Source organism: Aulostomus chinensis, chromosome 4, assembly GCF_037954235.1.
Source record: "Aulostomus chinensis isolate RoL2024-O1b breed Wild chromosome 4, RoL_Achi_v1.0, whole genome shotgun sequence".
Taxonomy (NCBI): domain Eukaryota; kingdom Metazoa; phylum Chordata; class Actinopteri; order Syngnathiformes; family Aulostomidae; genus Aulostomus; species Aulostomus chinensis.
Window position 1 is genome coordinate 11,675,601 of NC_141323.1, and position 16,118 is coordinate 11,691,718.

At 50.1% G+C, this 16,118-nt stretch overlaps 2 protein-coding genes across 3 annotated transcripts in view; one reads left to right on the forward strand and one right to left on the reverse strand.

Moving 5' to 3' along the window:
* The window catches only part of klhl42 (kelch-like family, member 42), a 5,481-nt gene extending 1,159 nt beyond the window's left edge, over positions 1-4,322 (reverse strand). Inside the window, exons 1-3 of the mRNA XM_086201807.1 lie at positions 3,155-4,322; positions 2,891-3,084; positions 1-1,826 (exon numbers count right to left, since the gene is read on the reverse strand). The exon at positions 1-1,826 is cut by the window's left edge and continues 1,159 nt beyond it. Coding sequence (XP_086057933.1) covers positions 1,372-1,826; positions 2,891-3,084; positions 3,155-3,918 — 1,413 coding nt within the window. The 5' untranslated portion in view covers positions 3,919-4,322 and the 3' untranslated portion in view covers positions 1-1,371. The remainder of the gene's footprint in view (positions 1,827-2,890; positions 3,085-3,154) is intronic.
* Positions 4,323-5,627: 1,305 nt separating this feature from the next.
* LOC147262695 (endosome/lysosome-associated apoptosis and autophagy regulator family member 2-like) lies at positions 5,628-15,809 on the forward strand. 2 transcript variants are annotated; one of them, XM_086201811.1, is made up of 22 exons: positions 5,628-5,864; positions 8,384-8,504; positions 8,592-8,781; positions 8,928-9,075; positions 9,304-9,393; positions 9,790-9,895; positions 9,972-10,121; positions 10,243-10,331; positions 10,464-10,644; positions 10,766-10,894; positions 11,589-11,679; positions 11,828-11,930; positions 12,032-12,169; positions 12,346-12,618; positions 12,901-13,074; positions 13,181-13,370; positions 13,453-13,549; positions 13,688-13,789; positions 13,937-14,063; positions 14,168-14,346; positions 14,426-14,588; positions 15,334-15,809. In XM_086201811.1, the coding sequence occupies exons 1-22, from the start codon at positions 5,760-5,762 to the stop codon at positions 15,403-15,405; spliced, it is 3,018 nt and encodes a 1,005-aa protein (XP_086057937.1). In that variant the 5' UTR covers positions 5,628-5,759; the 3' UTR covers positions 15,406-15,809. The 2 variants fall into 2 exon arrangements, with proteins under 2 accessions (XP_086057937.1, XP_086057938.1); XM_086201812.1 differs by having other exon boundaries at positions 10,497-10,644.
* Positions 15,810-16,118: the final 309 nt, after the last annotated feature.

The window sequence follows — 16,118 nt, forward strand, 5'->3', positions numbered from 1 at the left end:
TCGTCGTGTTGCCAGACTCAACCTTCGTGTGCCACCCTTCTCCCTCAAAACTGGACCAATCTGAATCATTTCCTCCCCCAGAAACTCGACCTGAAAAGATGCGAACACAGGAGCCGGGTCAGAGTGATGCCCCCGACCAACTTGTGAGTCCCATAAAAGTGGCAGTGTAAAACCAAAGCCATTTCTCATAACAGACAGTGCATCATATGGAGGATGTTCTCTGTCTCTGAGATCATTTAAGGTCTGTCGTGAATTGTGGATAAATATAATGCCATGTTTGGAGTGTAAACATCAGGACTACTGTGGCCTATAGCTGCAGAAGCATGCTGTTCTGATGCTGTTGGTCTACAGGCCGCTGCAACTCAGTGGCACATGTGAGTCACTGTCGCTTTTGTATTTGCATCCACAGCAGAATGTTTTCGGAGGCACAGAAGTCAAAGCTTTCAAACCTGGCAAACACACTCTGTTCCCACGGCTCGGATGTTACCAGTCCATTAAATGGCCGTTATCATGCAGTCGGTGCTGCAGCCACCGACAGGCCAGCGGGGGCAATTAAACCGCAGCTGGAGGTCCATCACCTTCTCAGCTAACTGTTGTGGAGAGGAATATTTCAGGATGTGTCAAAGCAAAAGTTGAGGTCTGATTATGTTTAAGTACTTGGTAAGTAACGTTTCAACTCCCTTAAAGGAATGTGGCACCTCCCCAGAGCCAGACAAGAAGATAGCTAGCTTAGACCCAGTTAGCTTAGCACAATAAATGGTAGGAGGTGGTAAGTGTTAGCATACATTTCTCCAAAGACATCAAATAGATAAGGATCAAGACTTGGAATTCTATGCGCAATCCCAGTTATATTAATGCAAGCAGAAACCGACAGGGGAAAAAAGTGCATTTGATGGAGGTATGCCAACACTTCCCATCCACTTCCATTCATTGTGCTAAGCTAACAAGCATTCTGTCAGTTTCTGTGTCTCAGCTCCCAAACGCAGCACAGGGGAGAGAAGGGGATCTACCTTCTTGTCCAGGAAGGACAGCTTATACATCAAATTTCCCAACATTTTGATGTGTTCCTTAGGGTTTGGTTACATTCGTTGGCATGGTTACCAAAAGTTTGTGAATTGTGAAAATTACTTACTGGGGAATGTGACCTCTGTCAAGCCAAATCACCTTTGGCCACTAGAGGGTATCTGTCACCTGAACGAGCCGCACAATCTCGTATCTACGTTCCCCTAGCAACTGATAACAGCCATTTAACGGGCCGATAGCATCTGCTCCCCCTGCTAAGCCTCGATCTGTGCGAGAACAAGCAAGCCACGCCGGCTGATATTAATGCCGCTCCACCCCCACTGGCGTTCGTCCCTTCGGCAGTGACAATCATAGCACATTGGGGAGGTAAAGCGAACAGATCAGCATGTTCTGTCCCAGAGCTGGGAAGCGTCTGAAGGCCTCCCAGGCGTCAGAGAAGATGTTGTACTTCAGAAAGACGCGGTGCTCCAGGCTGGTGGGTGGGCTGACGTCCCGACTCATGATGTAGATCCCGTCGTTGTGCAGCGTGCATGTCAGGTTCAAACCAGACTTGGACGTGTTCTCCTTCAACTGGATCCACTCGCCGGTGGTCACGTTGTAGGACTGCACGGTCAGCACATCCTCTGTCTGGCTGGGGCGCCGCAGCCGCCGGCCTGGCTCCAGTTCGTGGGTGTAGCCCCCCACCAGGTAGATGGTGTCTTCCACGGAGAGCATCTGCTGCTTCCGAATGTGCGCCAAACAGGATCGGAAGACGTTCCAGGTGTCGGAGGCGGGGCAGTAGCGGAGCAGATTCGTGTTTCTGTCTGTCAGACACACAGAAGCAGAAAAGCTCAACCACAACGAGCCACGGGATTTCTACTTAACCACAAACTTGATCAGACACAGCTGCAGGACGCTGCTGAGGATGCTGAGCACAGAAATGAGTCCTAAACCCTGGACTGAGGAGTTCCATGTGTTCTGTTCCCCCTGCATAAATCAGGCAAACCACACATTATAACACATGACTTAGCAGGCGTGTCGAGACGTGACTGCAACCTCTCCTCTTCAGGCTCAGATCGGTTGATTTAAAAGGTTTTTGTAGGCCAAAAATGGATGACAGTCTCCATCATTACATAAGACAGAACAGAGAAGTACTGTCCTGCAGGGTGTCATGAGCAGTACTGTCCTGCAGGGTGTCATGAGCAGTACTGTCCTGCAGGGTGTCATGAGCAGTACTGTCCTGCGGGGTGTAATGAGAAGTACTGTCCTGCAGGGTGTCATGAGAAGTACTGTCCTGCAGGGTGTCATGAGCAGTACTGTCCTGCGGGGTGTCATGAGCAGTACTGTCCTGCGGGGTGTAATGAGAAGTACTGTCCTGCAGGGTGTCATGAGAAGTACTGTCCTGCAGGGTGTCATGAGCAGTACTGTCCTGCAGGGTGTAATGAGAAGTACTGTCCTGCAGGGTGTCATGAGAAGTACTGTCCTGCAGGGTGTCATGAGCAGTACTGTCCTGCGGGGTGTCATGAGCAGTACTGTCCTGCGGGGTGTCATGAGCAGTACTGTCCTGCAGGGTGTCATGAGAAGTACTGTCCTGCAGGGTGTTATGAGAAGTACTGTCCTGCAGGGTGTCATGAGCAGTACTGTCCTGCAGGGTGTCATGAGAAGTACTGTCCTGCGGGGTGTAATGAGAAGTACTGTCCTGCGGGGTGTCATGAGCAGTACTGTCCTGCAGGGTGTCATGAGAAGTACTGTCCTGCGGGGTGTAATGAGAAGTACTGTCCTGCAGGGTGTTATGAGAAGTATTGTCCTGCGGGGTGTTATGAGAAGTACTGTCCTCCCAGCGCCTGACATGTTCTGACCTGGAGAGTGAACCAGGAGTGACACCAACCTCTTGCAGTGTATCCTCCCATGACGTAGATCATCCCCTGACACTCGCAGGCTGAGAACTCGGCCAGTGGGTCTGGCATGGACGACACGCAGGTCCACCAGTCCTGCTCAGGGCTGTAACACTCCACCGTGCCCAGACACTGACCTCCGACGGCGTACAGCTTCCCCTGAACTGCCAGCAGCTTGAAGTTTGACCTGAGCGAGAGGACGCGGTGAGCGGAACATGATGGCCTGATTGATTAGGAACAAGGGATGTGGACGTTACCTTTTCTGGTTGAGGGGGGCCACCTGGTTCCACTCGTTCCTGCAGGGGTTGTAGCAGTGCACAGCTGAGATCTCCTGGCTCGTGGTCCTGTAGCCACCCACGATGAACAGGTAGTTGTCCAGGACTGCTGAGCCGTACCCTCGCACGTTGATCATGTCGGGGGGAAGGTTGTTGGCCAGTGGCTTCCAGCGCTGCTCCACCTCTCCATACCTCAGCATGGACCAGGGCTCATCCTGGTCTGGGACATCCAGGCACAGACAGGTGAAGTCTCCAATGGCCACCAGGGTGGCGGTGCCTTTCATGCGCATCTCTTTGACCTGGTCTCTGACGGCGGGGGACAGGCTGCTGAACTCGGGGCGCCTCAGCATGGGGTGATAGTAGCAGCTCATGTACTTGACACAAGCGTTCCGCAGGTCGTGAGTCCCGTAGACCTCGGAGAGGCTGAAGAGCTCCACGCAGTTCTCCAGCCGGATCTCTGAGGTCAAGAGCTTGAGGATGGAGGTGACCTGTAAGAAGGAGGCGGTCTCGATCAAGTCCTCCAGGGTCTCGTTTACTATCTGCACTTTGGAGGTGTTGATGAACTCCAAAACCAGCTCCAGACCGGGGACGCTGAGCCCCTGCAGCTGCACCGAGTCCTCCGTGGACTCCCTCATCCCGGAGCTGTAGAGTGCGCGGAAGTAGTCGCTCTTCTCTATCAGCTTCTTCTTGTTCACCTGGTAGATCTTGTCTTCCATGACGATGGCAATAACCTGGTCGGATGACATGGTTGAAACAGCAGTTTCTCCTTCAGGCTGAGTTTAGATTGGGTTCGTACTCTGTCAGCCTCCGCAGCGGGGCTCCGTTTACATTTCACCGGCGATGGAGCTCTGTGTCCGGTCTATATATGGTCATGTTCAGCCCATAGATCCCCCTGGAGCTACTCTCTTTAGCCGGGGATGCTAACAGTAACCAGCTAGCTACGGAGAAGCTGCTACATAAACTAGCCAATGGAGCCTTTTCCCGGGGTTAGCATTCCCCGACAGTCCGGTAAAACGTTTCTCTGGTACACAGAGATGCGGGTTGAACGGTTTATGTTTTTTCTGACAACAGCAGTCAGAGTTTCCATGGCATTTTACAAGCCTTTCGCCGGACGATGCCGAGCTGCCAGGCTTTAACTGTTGTGATTCCGTATTTGCATCGTTTCCGGGTTTGATCTTCTTCGTGGTGACGTATTTGCAGAGCTGTTGTGCGCTGCCACCTGCCGGCTGGTAGACGGATAACACCGACAGATCCTCCACAAAAAAAGGAATTATGCAGCGTGAGACCTGCGGCGCCGCTTCTATTTAAATAAACCCGAGTTTAAAAAAAAGGGCTTTACACCACGTATTGATCTGTCACTCAATCAAATTTCATTTTAAGTTTGTGAACAAAAAAAATCACAATTCAAAGAGGGTTCTAAAGGTCTTTCTGTGTGAAACAATTAAACATCTAAATGCTGAGAACCCTCGTGTTCCAGATACATTTTTATTCTAATTTTGTCTCATTGGTTGGAGTCCACTCGTTTGGCAACCTGACAGGAAATCGACCTCTCAACCGCAAATGAATTTTTTTAGAAATAATTTAAAAAATAAATTGGATTTTTGTTGTTGTTGTTGTTGCATGTAATAACAACATTGCTGTGTTTACGACGTTGTTCTGACGGCTCAGACGCGTCCGTCGGCGCAGGGTAACAATAATCTCAGGAGCCTTGTTGTCCATCTTCAGCTGTCAATCAAGATAACCACACTCATGGCGTCACTGAGGGTTTTAGCAGCGTGAAGAGTAAAGCGACGGAGAATAAAACTAGACCCGCGCAGACGTCGCGGCTTTCAAAATAAAAGCGCGGAGATTTCAGATCGGGTTGTTAAAAGACAATAAATATGAATAGCTCAGGGCCATAGTAAGGTTGAGAAGTGTTTTTTTTTTTTCATGGGGACAATGTCTTGCAATATATGGAAACCAAGAACGTACCATATCTAGAGGTGATGAGTTCCTTTTTACAACCAGATAAATTAACCTGATAAAGAAGAACACTACATTTCACCCCCAGATGTGTTTCCAGAATGTGAGTATCACTTTAGAAACTTGTGTTTTTACGCAGATTATACACACTGGTGAAAATCACCAAATGTAACATGTCAATTAAAACAAAAACGCCAAAAAAACATCATAAGGAGTTGATTTTGGCAAAAAACAACAACAAAAAAACCCCATTTTGGACAAAAGTGACAGGCAATAATTTTAAGATAGTGACGTCATCTGAAAATGAGGGGAAATTATTCCTAATTTTACACGCTTTTTTTTGTTGTTCTAACAACTCGATGCTCTTGCAGTAAGACTGCATTTGGGTCAAATTGTGACATCTGAAACTCTTTAATGACACTTGAAAAACGGAAGTGGGTTTTATTGTGAAAAGCTGACTCCGCCGCTCGTGTGCTCCGGGTGGCTTGACGGGTGTTGTGGGTGGAGAGAGACGCGCAGGCGGGCGCATCAATGACAGAGACGCTCCAGGAACTCTCACCTGCTCTGGTTCAAGTCTCCGGCTCCAGGCAGCGGACAGCGGGGCTGTCAGGGATCCGAGCTGAGGATGCGGGAGCAGGCGTGGGCCTGGTGGCTCCCCCGCTGCCTCCTCCTCATCATCACCGCTCACACATCCGTGTCCACCGACAGAGAGCTGCGGCCGTGTGACGAGGTGAGCGCGCTCTCACACTTATTATTATTACTATTATTATTATTGTTATTATCAATATCAACAGCAAAACACTCAGAACTTCCTGCAAAAGCTTTAAATCGTGACGTAGGCGCCCTGTCATCAGCACCTCCATCTGGATAGCAGTCCCGTTTATCAGCCATTTAATTGTGGTGATCTTGTCAAAATGGCCATGAATGAAAAACAAACAAGCAAATAAGAAGAGAGCAGGTTTGCTGATGCAGGAGCGAGGAGGAAGCAGCAGCAGCAGCGGCAGCAGCGGCAGCAGCAGCAGCAGCAGCAGCAGCAGCAGGTTCCCTCCTCGGAATCTTTTTTACGCTGCTGATCGGCTTAAGATGCGACTCATGTTGCCTATAAACAAGATGACACTCCGGGCTCCATCCCGCCGGCCAGGCAGCCAGCCTCCCGGGGCCCAAACGGCCTGGATTACCCGAGGAGGAGAGAGGACCGGGCAGAGCAGCACTGGACGTTCCCCTGAGAGAGAGAGAGAGAGAGAGAGAGAGAGAGAGAGAGAGAGAGAGAGAGAGAGGGAGAGAGAGATTTGACCTCCTCAAGCTATCATCCCCGTATTTGACCCTCATTTATGAGAAGCACTTCCCCAGAGCAAGAAGAGAAGAAGACAGGGCTGCCCAAGATAGGGCACGGGGGCCAAATCTGGGGCCAAAAAAGGGATATAAAGATGGAGGCAGGTCTGCTAACTGCTGTGTAGATTACAGATTAACCTGTGAGTGTGATTCTTAGCTTCAGAGATTCTGGTAGCTTAATTTTTTAAAAATGTATTTTAAGCCAAACTTTGGACAAGCTAGCTTTTTTATTATTATTATTTTGCTGTGTAGCTATGCTAGCCAGCTGCTTCTACTTTTTTTTTTTTAACCTCATAGCATCTGAAAGCAGCTCTCTCTCTGACCTAAATCCAGTTATATTAGTGATCGTTTATGAAATCAACAAAACCTTCCTTAGTAGATGCTAACCCAGCATGAATAATGCTATTATTCTTGTCTAGTGATGGCGGAGATGCCGTTCTGGAGGCTTTTCCACCTTGATAAATCTAAATTATTGCTTTAAAAAACATTTTTTGGGATCAAAATTTCAACATTTTAGCGACTTCAGTTGAAATCTTGTTGTTTCCTCCTGCCGTCTACACCCAAGCCCTCAAACGTACAATCTCCTGACTCACACACACAGGGTGGCATGTCACAACGCTGAATCTTATCCCCCCTCTTCTCTCATCAGTCTCCATGACAACCAGTGTGAGTCACCCAGGAGACCGCTGAAACATTAGCCAGGGTCCTCTTTTTTTTTTTTTTTTTTTTTTTTTTTTAAAAACAGTCACCCACTCCCCCTTTGTCAACACAGGCGACACTTTAGGTGAATCTCGGTGCAGGTTGTCATGCTACATGCTAATGAGCTAGCGTCTGTCACACGGCAACTCACAATTTGCATGTGCGCGCGCGCGCGTGTGTGTGTGTGTGTGTTTGTTGGGGGGTGGCAGCATGAATAGTGCGTTTGTTGCTTCAGAGGAGTGACTCGTCACAAACAGCTGGAGCGTCTCTGCGCACGCAGCATCTGAAGACAGAGAGACAGAAAGCTCTGAGTCGTTCCTCCTCTGTCACTCTCAGCTCATTTCTGCTAACCATTAATTAGCTGCTGGTTCAGTGCTGCTGCTTGGTGTGTGTGTGTGTGTGTGTGTGTGTGTGTGGGGGGGGGGGGGGGGTAATCAGCACTTCAAGATCATAACATGAAGCTATCGTCACATGATCCAACGCTACGTTAGCTAATGCCACTTGCTGCTGCTAACCCTAGCTTGCTTCTAACCCTAACATGAACACATTTTTACCACTTTTTTTTTACCTAAAATGTGTCAGATTCATTCATAGTTCTTTCACAATGAAGACAGCAACTCCCATGATCCCTCATTTTCAGCAAAGTCATCGAACTACATCTCGTATTATTGTTTTGAGTGAGAGACGCCGCTGTTATCAGCACAAATCCCACACGGCGCCCTCTAGAGGTCAAGCTAAAATTGAGGTCTGACCTTTTTTCTTTGACAGAGTTCAAGGAAGAATAAAGCAGCGAACACTGTCAGAACTTGTCAAAGCCAACTATCTTGTAGTCGGTGATGTCTTCAGATAATAGCTAGCTAGCGCTTGCCGCTGACGCCACTACAAACGCTAATAGAATGCAACATTGTGTTCTGTCGGGCCGTGATGTCAGCGACTGTGCAAATGACCCACTCGTGCGCTCTTCATGGTCCATTAATGTTCCAGCGGTAGGTTGCCATGGGGATCAGGGTCAGGCCACCACACTGTGGCTAGCTTTTTAGCTCGTAGTGGCAATTATGCACGTGACGGCGCTGTTACGGTTTGACCTTCAGTGACATCACACTGCTCCAGTGACAGGATAAAAATCCAATCCATGTATTGGTTTGCCAACATTAAAACTTGATAGTTTATTGATTGCTTTTATGTCATTGTGTGTGTGTGTGTGTGTGTGTGTTGCAGACAGACTACTCGTACCAGTACACAGAGTGTGACAGCACAGGGTCACGATGGAGGGTGGCCATCCCTCTCAAACCAGGCTCCTGCTCAGACCTTCCCTATCCTAGCAGAGGAACAGACTGCTGTGAGTACCCCAGTGTGTGTGTGTGTGTGTGTGTGTGTGTGTGTACTAACTCATCAGACTGACCCTCTGTTCTTCCCCCCACCACAGCCTTCTCCTGTCCAGCAGGACAGTTCCTGGAGATGTCCACTCAGCTCTGCACGCCGTGTGCAGCGGGCTCGTATTCGCTGGGGAGCGGTCTCCGGTTTGACCAGTGGGACGCCATCCCAGCAGGCTTCACCAGCATCACCAGCTTCCTGGACCCCCGTCCGACGGGGGAGGACATTCAGGCTTGTAACAGGTGATCCAGATACCACTACTCTCATGCTGGAATGCAACGATTTTCCTGTAAATTCAGTAAAATTTCAGTGGGTGATGATGTGTATGTGCATGTGCGTGTGTGTGTGTGTGTGTGTGTGTGTGTGTGTGTGTGTGTGTGTGCTGCAGCTCATCATGGACGCCTCAGGGCGTGTACCTGGAGTCAAACCGGGATGAGTGCACTGTGTCTCTGGTTTATGCCGTCCATCTGGAGAAGCAGGGCTCCGTCTCCTTCACCTACCAGTACCCTGACAGCAACGTCTTGTTTGAGTTCTACGTGAGAACTTTTCATCGCCTCAAGAACTTTCATTTGTGCTTCTTTGTCGGGTCCATTTGTTTTTTTCGACGACCTGGAGAAAAGTAGTCGTCGGCAAACTCCTGGATCTGCGGCTGTATTCCAAATCTAAACCGCTTTAACAGCAAATGATTTCCTGGGATTTTGTTTTGTTGTGGACCAGTGCGGTACAGCAGCTTCTAGTTTTTTGTTTTGTTTTTTGTGGTTCAGGTCCAGAACGAGCAGTGTCAGGAAATGGCCCAGACCGATGACCAGAAGTGGATTAAAGTCACCAACAACGGCGAGTGGGACACTCACACGGTGAGTACGTTGGTCCTTGTGTACAGCTGAGCGGTGACACTGATGGCCTCCACCGAGGGGCCGGCGGCGGCGGAACGAGGGTCAGGAGATTCTATTAAAATGTGGGACAGATTTGTCACAGCGCCACCTGGTGGTAGCAGAACATGACAGGTCTTTCCACTTTGATGCCCTCTTGTCCTTGTGGCCTGACCAGGTCATCTCAAATTGGGTCAGCAGCACTTTAAGATCTTGGCGGTGGGCGACTGTGACGGGCGTGTTTTTGTAGTTGCCGTGGTAAAGCGGCCATATTTGATTTTTCACCTGGACTCCGCCCAATCATCGCCGCTGTAACAGCAAGGGGCCGGGGCCTCGGCTACGGGGCTGATGTGCAGCTCACTGTGTGGGTGTTTGTTGTAGGTGAGTCTGAAGTCTGGGACAAACATCTTGTACTGGAGAACCACTGGCATCCTAATGGGAGGCAAGATGGTCAAACCAGTGCTGCTCAAGAACATCCAGATAGAGGGTGAGCGTCGTTTACTGGACCCCAGTGTAATCTGACGAAGAAGCTGCAGTTCAAGTGTCTCTGAATGTGTGCTCAGGTGTAGCCTACACCTCCGAGTGTTTCCCCTGCCGACCCGGTTGGCTCAGCCCGGCTCCCGGCTCCTCGTCCTGCCTGCCGTGTCCAAGCAACACCTTCTCCACAAAGGGGGCGTCTTCCTGTAGCGCCTGCCCTGAAAACCACTACTCACGTAAGCGCACGCGCGCACACATTGCGCGGTTAAACGTATAACACACAAACACACCTGTCCGTGCGAACGATCGCACTCTCGCCAGCTGATGGTCTCGTCTCCTCCTGTGTTGGGCTCTCAGACGAGGGTTGGCCCGAGTGCAAGGTGAGGCCGCCGTGCTCAGAGAGAGATTATTTCCAGATCCACACAGCCTGCGATAGTGAGGGGAAGGTCAGACGCTTCACGTTACACACACACACACACACACACACACACACACACACGCACACACACACACACACACACACACACACACACACACACACACACACACACCTTGGTGTCCTCTGTTGGCGGTTACAGACACAAGTTTTGTATCGGTGGGTCGAACCAAAGATCTGCGTGGAAAACGCCACCAGGGCCATGGCGCTTCCTGCCACAGGCCAGAGAGAACCCTGCCCCCCCTGCAACCCCGGCTACTACAACAGCAACGATTCCACCTGCCTACCCTGCCCGCCTGGGACCCACTCAGACGGCACCTACGGTAAACCGGCTCACACCGGTCCATAGCTGGTACCGGCTGACCCAGCTGGCTGTTTTTCTACTTCTACGCGTGCGAGGGAGGGAAACAGGGTGACAGTCTCACTGTTGTGTGTTTGCACCAGCATGCGCCCACTGCCCCGCTGGGACAGAACCCGTGCTGGGTTTCGAGTATAAGTGGTGGAACGTGTTGCCCCCCAACATGAAGACCTCCTGCTTCAACGTGGGAAACTCCAAATGTGACAACATGAACGGTGAGCTCAAAGGAAACGTTCGCACGAGTTCAACGTAGCTGTGATGTCATCCTGCGGGTCTTCGGGGATGGACTCGCTGTCAGAGGCAGCCTCTAGTGGCCACCCCTGGACCTGCAGGTTTCAGCACGAATTAATCCAACGCAGTACGACATCGTACATGTACTAACAAGTCTGTAGGGATGTATTTTTGTAGGCCAACCTGCTAGTTAGCATCGCCAGAAGATCCTCAATCAGGAGAAAATGGGATTTTTACACTGGATTTTAAATTATTGCAGAAAAGGGACTGTGGTTAACGTAAATTTATGATATACAGTTAAACTTTGTGACTTCAGCAGGCTGATCTACGCTGATTACCACCACTTTTATGATTTCTAAAGCATAAATGCAATCGTGTGTGTCAGATCGTAACGACGCATGAAGCAACGCAATTAACGCCGTACTTCTTCTGTTATTAGCGTGACGATGTTGAACGACCTCTGTAGCCTTTAGCCGCTTGCTGGCACCTGCTGTTTCCAAGCCACATATTTCACGTCTTTGCTTTATGTCGTAGAACAAACTTAACCAGTGTTAACCGCCGACTCTCTGACTGGGCTCTTATGTCAGGTTACGGGGCTCGATCCCGCAGCGCTCTGAAAGGTTGGGTGTATAAGGAGCGTGTGATTGACAGCTGTGTGTCACTCCCATTGTTTGTCAGGATGGGAGGTGGCAGGAGACCACATTCGCAGTGGAGCAGGAAGTTCGGATAACGACTATCTCATCCTCAGCCTGCACGTGCCTGGTTTCAAGTAAGTTTGTGTGTTTTCCTGAAACACGACTTGATGGAACTGCTTCTTAAATTCGGGGCAGAATTCTTAGTTTTCTTGATACAGCAGGAGTAGCAGTACACTTAACACTGTGTGTGCTAACGGCGGTCTGCCTGTGCTTTGGTGCCAGGGTCCCAGCCTCGCTCTCAGGGATGACTGGAGGCGAGTTTGGCCGGATAACGTTCGTGTTTGAGGCGATCTGCTCAGCCGACTGCGAGCTCTACTTCATGATGGTGTGTGTTCAGGGCTTCAGTCTGAAGCTTCTCCAGCTGATAAATCAAACCCTGTCCGTGCTGCATCTCCTGGAACTGCTTCACTGTGTCGCCCCCTGCAGGATGTGAACAGGAAGAGCACCACGGTGGTGGAGTCATGGGAAGGCAGTAAGGGCAAACAGTCGTACTCGCACAGCATGACCAGGAACGCCTCGGTCACCTACACGTGGGCCTTCCAGAGGACCAGCCATGCTCTGGATGTGAGTCACCACCAACACCTGCATGCAAGAACCTCTCGCGCACACACACGGTCGCTCCCAAATCACCCAGAAATGTGAGAAATTTAAGAAGAAAGAGAGGAAAATATATCCTTGCACCTTCCCTAGGTTTAGAGTGTGCGTAGCTTAGCACTAGCTGCTCTCATGTCTGCGTCCAGGTGCGTCACTATGTCAGTGACACGGTGAAGCTGTACTCCATCAGTGTGACCAACGTCCTAGATGGCGTGGCGTCGGCGTGTCGGGCCTGCGCCCTGGTACCCCAGAACTCCCAGCAGGCAGGGTCCTCCTGCATTCCGTGTCCCGCCGGTTTTTACATCGACAGAGGAACCAACCGGTGCCAAGAGTGTCCCCCCAACACACACCTGGCGGGACGACACACCTACGGCCAGGACGCGTGTGTGCCCTGTGGGCCTGGAAGTATCAGCAACAAGGTAGAGACGACCAGACTGAGGGTTGAATATTTCTGATACTCAATAAAAACTAACTCGGGAAGTATTCTTGAGTACAATTTTGCTCCCTCACAGTTAGGACTTATTTAGCCCTCAATTCAGACTTACAGACAGGAAGCAAAGCCTGACGAGTCCGTGATTCGACAGTTCTGTCTTCCATCAACGGCCAGGGGATTGACAGTTACAGGAGGAACACGCCAGATATCCAGAGTTATCCTAGAACTGTTCTGCTTGTTCTGTGCCTCATATTTTCCCTTCTTTCAGGAACATTCTCATTGCTACAGCGATTGTTCTTTCTCCCACGTGGAGAATAACAACACGCGCACCTTTGACCTCCGCGCCCTGAGCGACGTGGCCTCGCTGACCATCGGCCCCAGTTTTACCTCCAAGGGGACAAAGTACCTTCACCTTTTCAACGTTAGCCTGTGTGGCAATGAGGTAAGTCTGAGGGGGAATTCCTTTCACCTGGAGCGTAATAAAAACGATTGGTGTGCTGCATCCGGCGAGCGTTACCGTAGCAACTGACCAATCGCATCTGTAACAGGGCAGGAGAGCCGCAGTCTGCACTGATAACGTCACCGATGTTTCCAGTAAAGACGACCAGAGCGACGCAGCTCCTTTTGTCAACTCAGTGGACAGCTTCATCTGTCAATCAACCATCATCCCAGCGGATGGGCGGGGTTTCAGGATGGCCATATCCTCGCAGTCCATCAGCCTGGCTGACACTTTCCTCGGTACGCCGCTCAAGCGCCGGCATAATGAGGCCGTGAGGTTGTACGTAGGTCATAATGGGTTTGGCGTGTCGGGTTCTTTCAGGAGCGACGGTCGACACGACCCTTGACGGCGTGAACGTGGAACCAGATCTGTTCCCTGAAAACTCCAACGATTTCCCAGACATCAACTTCTTCTACAGGTGAGACGCGTGACTGAGACACACAGACCTACGCTCCTTACCGCCATCAGGCAGGTCATGTGACCGCGGCTGGAAGGATTGCATTGTTTTCGTTTGTTTTTTTAAACAGCGTTTGAATCCCGATTCATTTTCTCTCAGGTCAACTCAGGCAACAGCGTCATGTGATCAGGGTCGGAGTTCAGTCATCAGTGTTCGCTGTAACCCAGAGAAGTCCGAGCGCGGAGAACTCTCGGTGCCCAGGTTGGTCGATAAAATCCACCTTCATAATTAATAATGATAACTTAATAAATTGTCACTGCAGGGATCGTTATTAAATCTGATAATGAAAAACCTGTGACTGTGTGTGTTTGTGTGTGTGTGTGTGTGTGTGTGTGTGTGTGTGTGCAGCTCCTGTCCTGCGGGAACATGTGACGGGTGTACGTTCCAATTCCTGTGGGAGAGCGCCGCAGCCTGCCCACGCTGCACTGAAGACGACTACCACAAGATAGAGGGAGCGTGCAAGGGAGGTATCCAGGTAACACACACACACACACACACACACACACACACACACCTGAGGTGTCTGTTTTAACAGAAAAACTGTGAATTCTTGCTTTCATCCGACTCCTGTGCCTCCAGGAAACTCTGTATTTGTGGAACGAGCCGAAGCGGTGCACCAAGGGAGCGCTGCTGCCTCCCAGACGCTCGTCCCCGTGCGAGGCCATCGCCCTCTGGCTCAAGTTTGGGGTCGGCGGTGGCGCCTTTGTGGCTGTGCTGCTGATCTCTCTCACCTGCTACTTCTGGAAGAAAAACAAGAGGTGAGAAACATTCAGACACACTCCCCGCCGATCGGTGACCTACATTAACCGCACGCTGATGACGTCTCGCTGCGGCCAGGCTGGAGTACAAATACTCTCGACTGGTGATGTCCGCCAACAAAGAGTGCGAGCTTCCAGCCGCAGACAGCTGTGCTCTGGCTGAAGGGGAGGAGCCTGATGACGACGTGGTCTACACCCAGAAACCTTCACTGCTGGGAAAACTCAGAGCCATCGCCAACAAGGTGTGTAATGGACTTCCCTAAAAGTCTGCGGTGAAGCTCATCATTTTTGATGCAAGTTTGGTTTTAATTAGCTAACGGATGCTTCTATAATCACAAAAAAGTGTATTTTTCCTGCCCAGTGCTTCATGACAGGTGTCTGGAGCTCATCACTCACGTGTGGCTCTGGAATGCAGAGGCAGCCTCGTACATTCAGCTTGTTGCTAAAAAAAAAAAAAGAAGTTTGCTTGCAAGCTCTCAAGCGTATCTTCCGGAATAACTCACGTCTTCTCCATCCAACCAAACGCTTCGACTCCAGCCGATTTTGCAGTTTTGCTGTCGTTAGCTGTCAGTCACCGTTAGCTTCAAGCTAGGTAAACGTGGCTGACTCTTTCTGCCGACACAAATGAGTGATGAAGGAGGGGAAAACCATCTTTGTGAGGTCAAGACGCCGATTGTTGATACACGCGAGGTACAAAAAAAATACACTTTTGGAGTGAAATATTGCTTTGTGCTGCTGTAACCTGATTGCTCACCGCTGAACCCGGTAAACCGTGGTGTGTTTGGTGACTAACTACACTGGCATAAGGAAAAAAAAATACTCATCTGAGGTGATGATGTTAACATTTGATGTTAAATAAAAAACGTTCACGTTCAGTCAGACATGGGAGACTGGTTCCCTGACCTTTAGTGGGGTGGAAATGACTTAAAAAGTCGTCCGATTATTGCCAAACCATTTTAATCTGTTGGATTATGGTGCGTTTTTCAGCACGAGGACGGCGAGAGCAGCGAGTCGGTGCAGCTGAACTGTTCCCAGGCTGACCGGTGGGTCCTGGGATAGAACCTCACACCACCACGCAGACAGAGAACCGACTGAGGGGAGGAGCCGCCAGTCCGTGATGACTGTTCACCTCCGTATGTGCCCCCTCCCCCCCGCCCCTTCGTGATGGGGGGGGGGGGGGGGGGCATCGATCCAGACTCCATTCACGGGGGAACTGATGCCACAGGCAGAAACTGAAGGACAGCTTTTCCTCCTCGACTCTAGAAGCGCGCCTGCTTTAACGCCATGAATGCTGACGGCAGAAAGACAGAAAGATGCTTTTAATGTTTTTTGTAAATTTGGAATTTTTTCCTTTGAGTCGTTCTGTTCAGAGTCGTGTATTTATATTCATGTTACTACAATGAACCTTTATTAAAGTCCTATTTAGCTTTGGAAGTGGTGTGTTGAGAGGCGGGAGCAGGACACCTGAGTGATGCCTTCAGGTTCTCTGGTACAAACATTCACTTGAACTCAAGGATGAACGAGTCTGGAGGTCAAAGGTCACTGCGGCTGCAGGTTTTCTGGAGTTAAAAATAGGATTCACAGGCTGTCAACGTTCCACACAAATAGAACTGTATGATGTAATGGTGTTACATATCCAGAAGGCCAAAGGTCAACTTCACTACAGCGAGGGTCATTAAAAAAAACAGTGTCTCCATAGTGAAGTGATCCACGTGTGCTGAACCCTCGACACGCCAAGTTGTGTCAGAAAATGGTCACCATGTTTGTAGTCT

Bases quoted from the DNA above. Each gene is read 5' to 3' on its own strand.
- LOC147262695 (XM_086201811.1), top strand. From the start codon at position 5,760: ATGCGGGAGCAGGCGTGGGCCTGGTGGCTCCCCCGCTGCCTCCTCCTC. The intron at 8,782-8,927 runs GTGATCCAGATA...TGTGTGCTGCAG, and splicing joins GACATTCAGGCTTGTAACAG to CTCATCATGGACGCCTCAGG. The intron at 11,680-11,827 runs GTAAGTTTGTGT...CTTTGGTGCCAG, and splicing joins CTGCACGTGCCTGGTTTCAA to GGTCCCAGCCTCGCTCTCAG.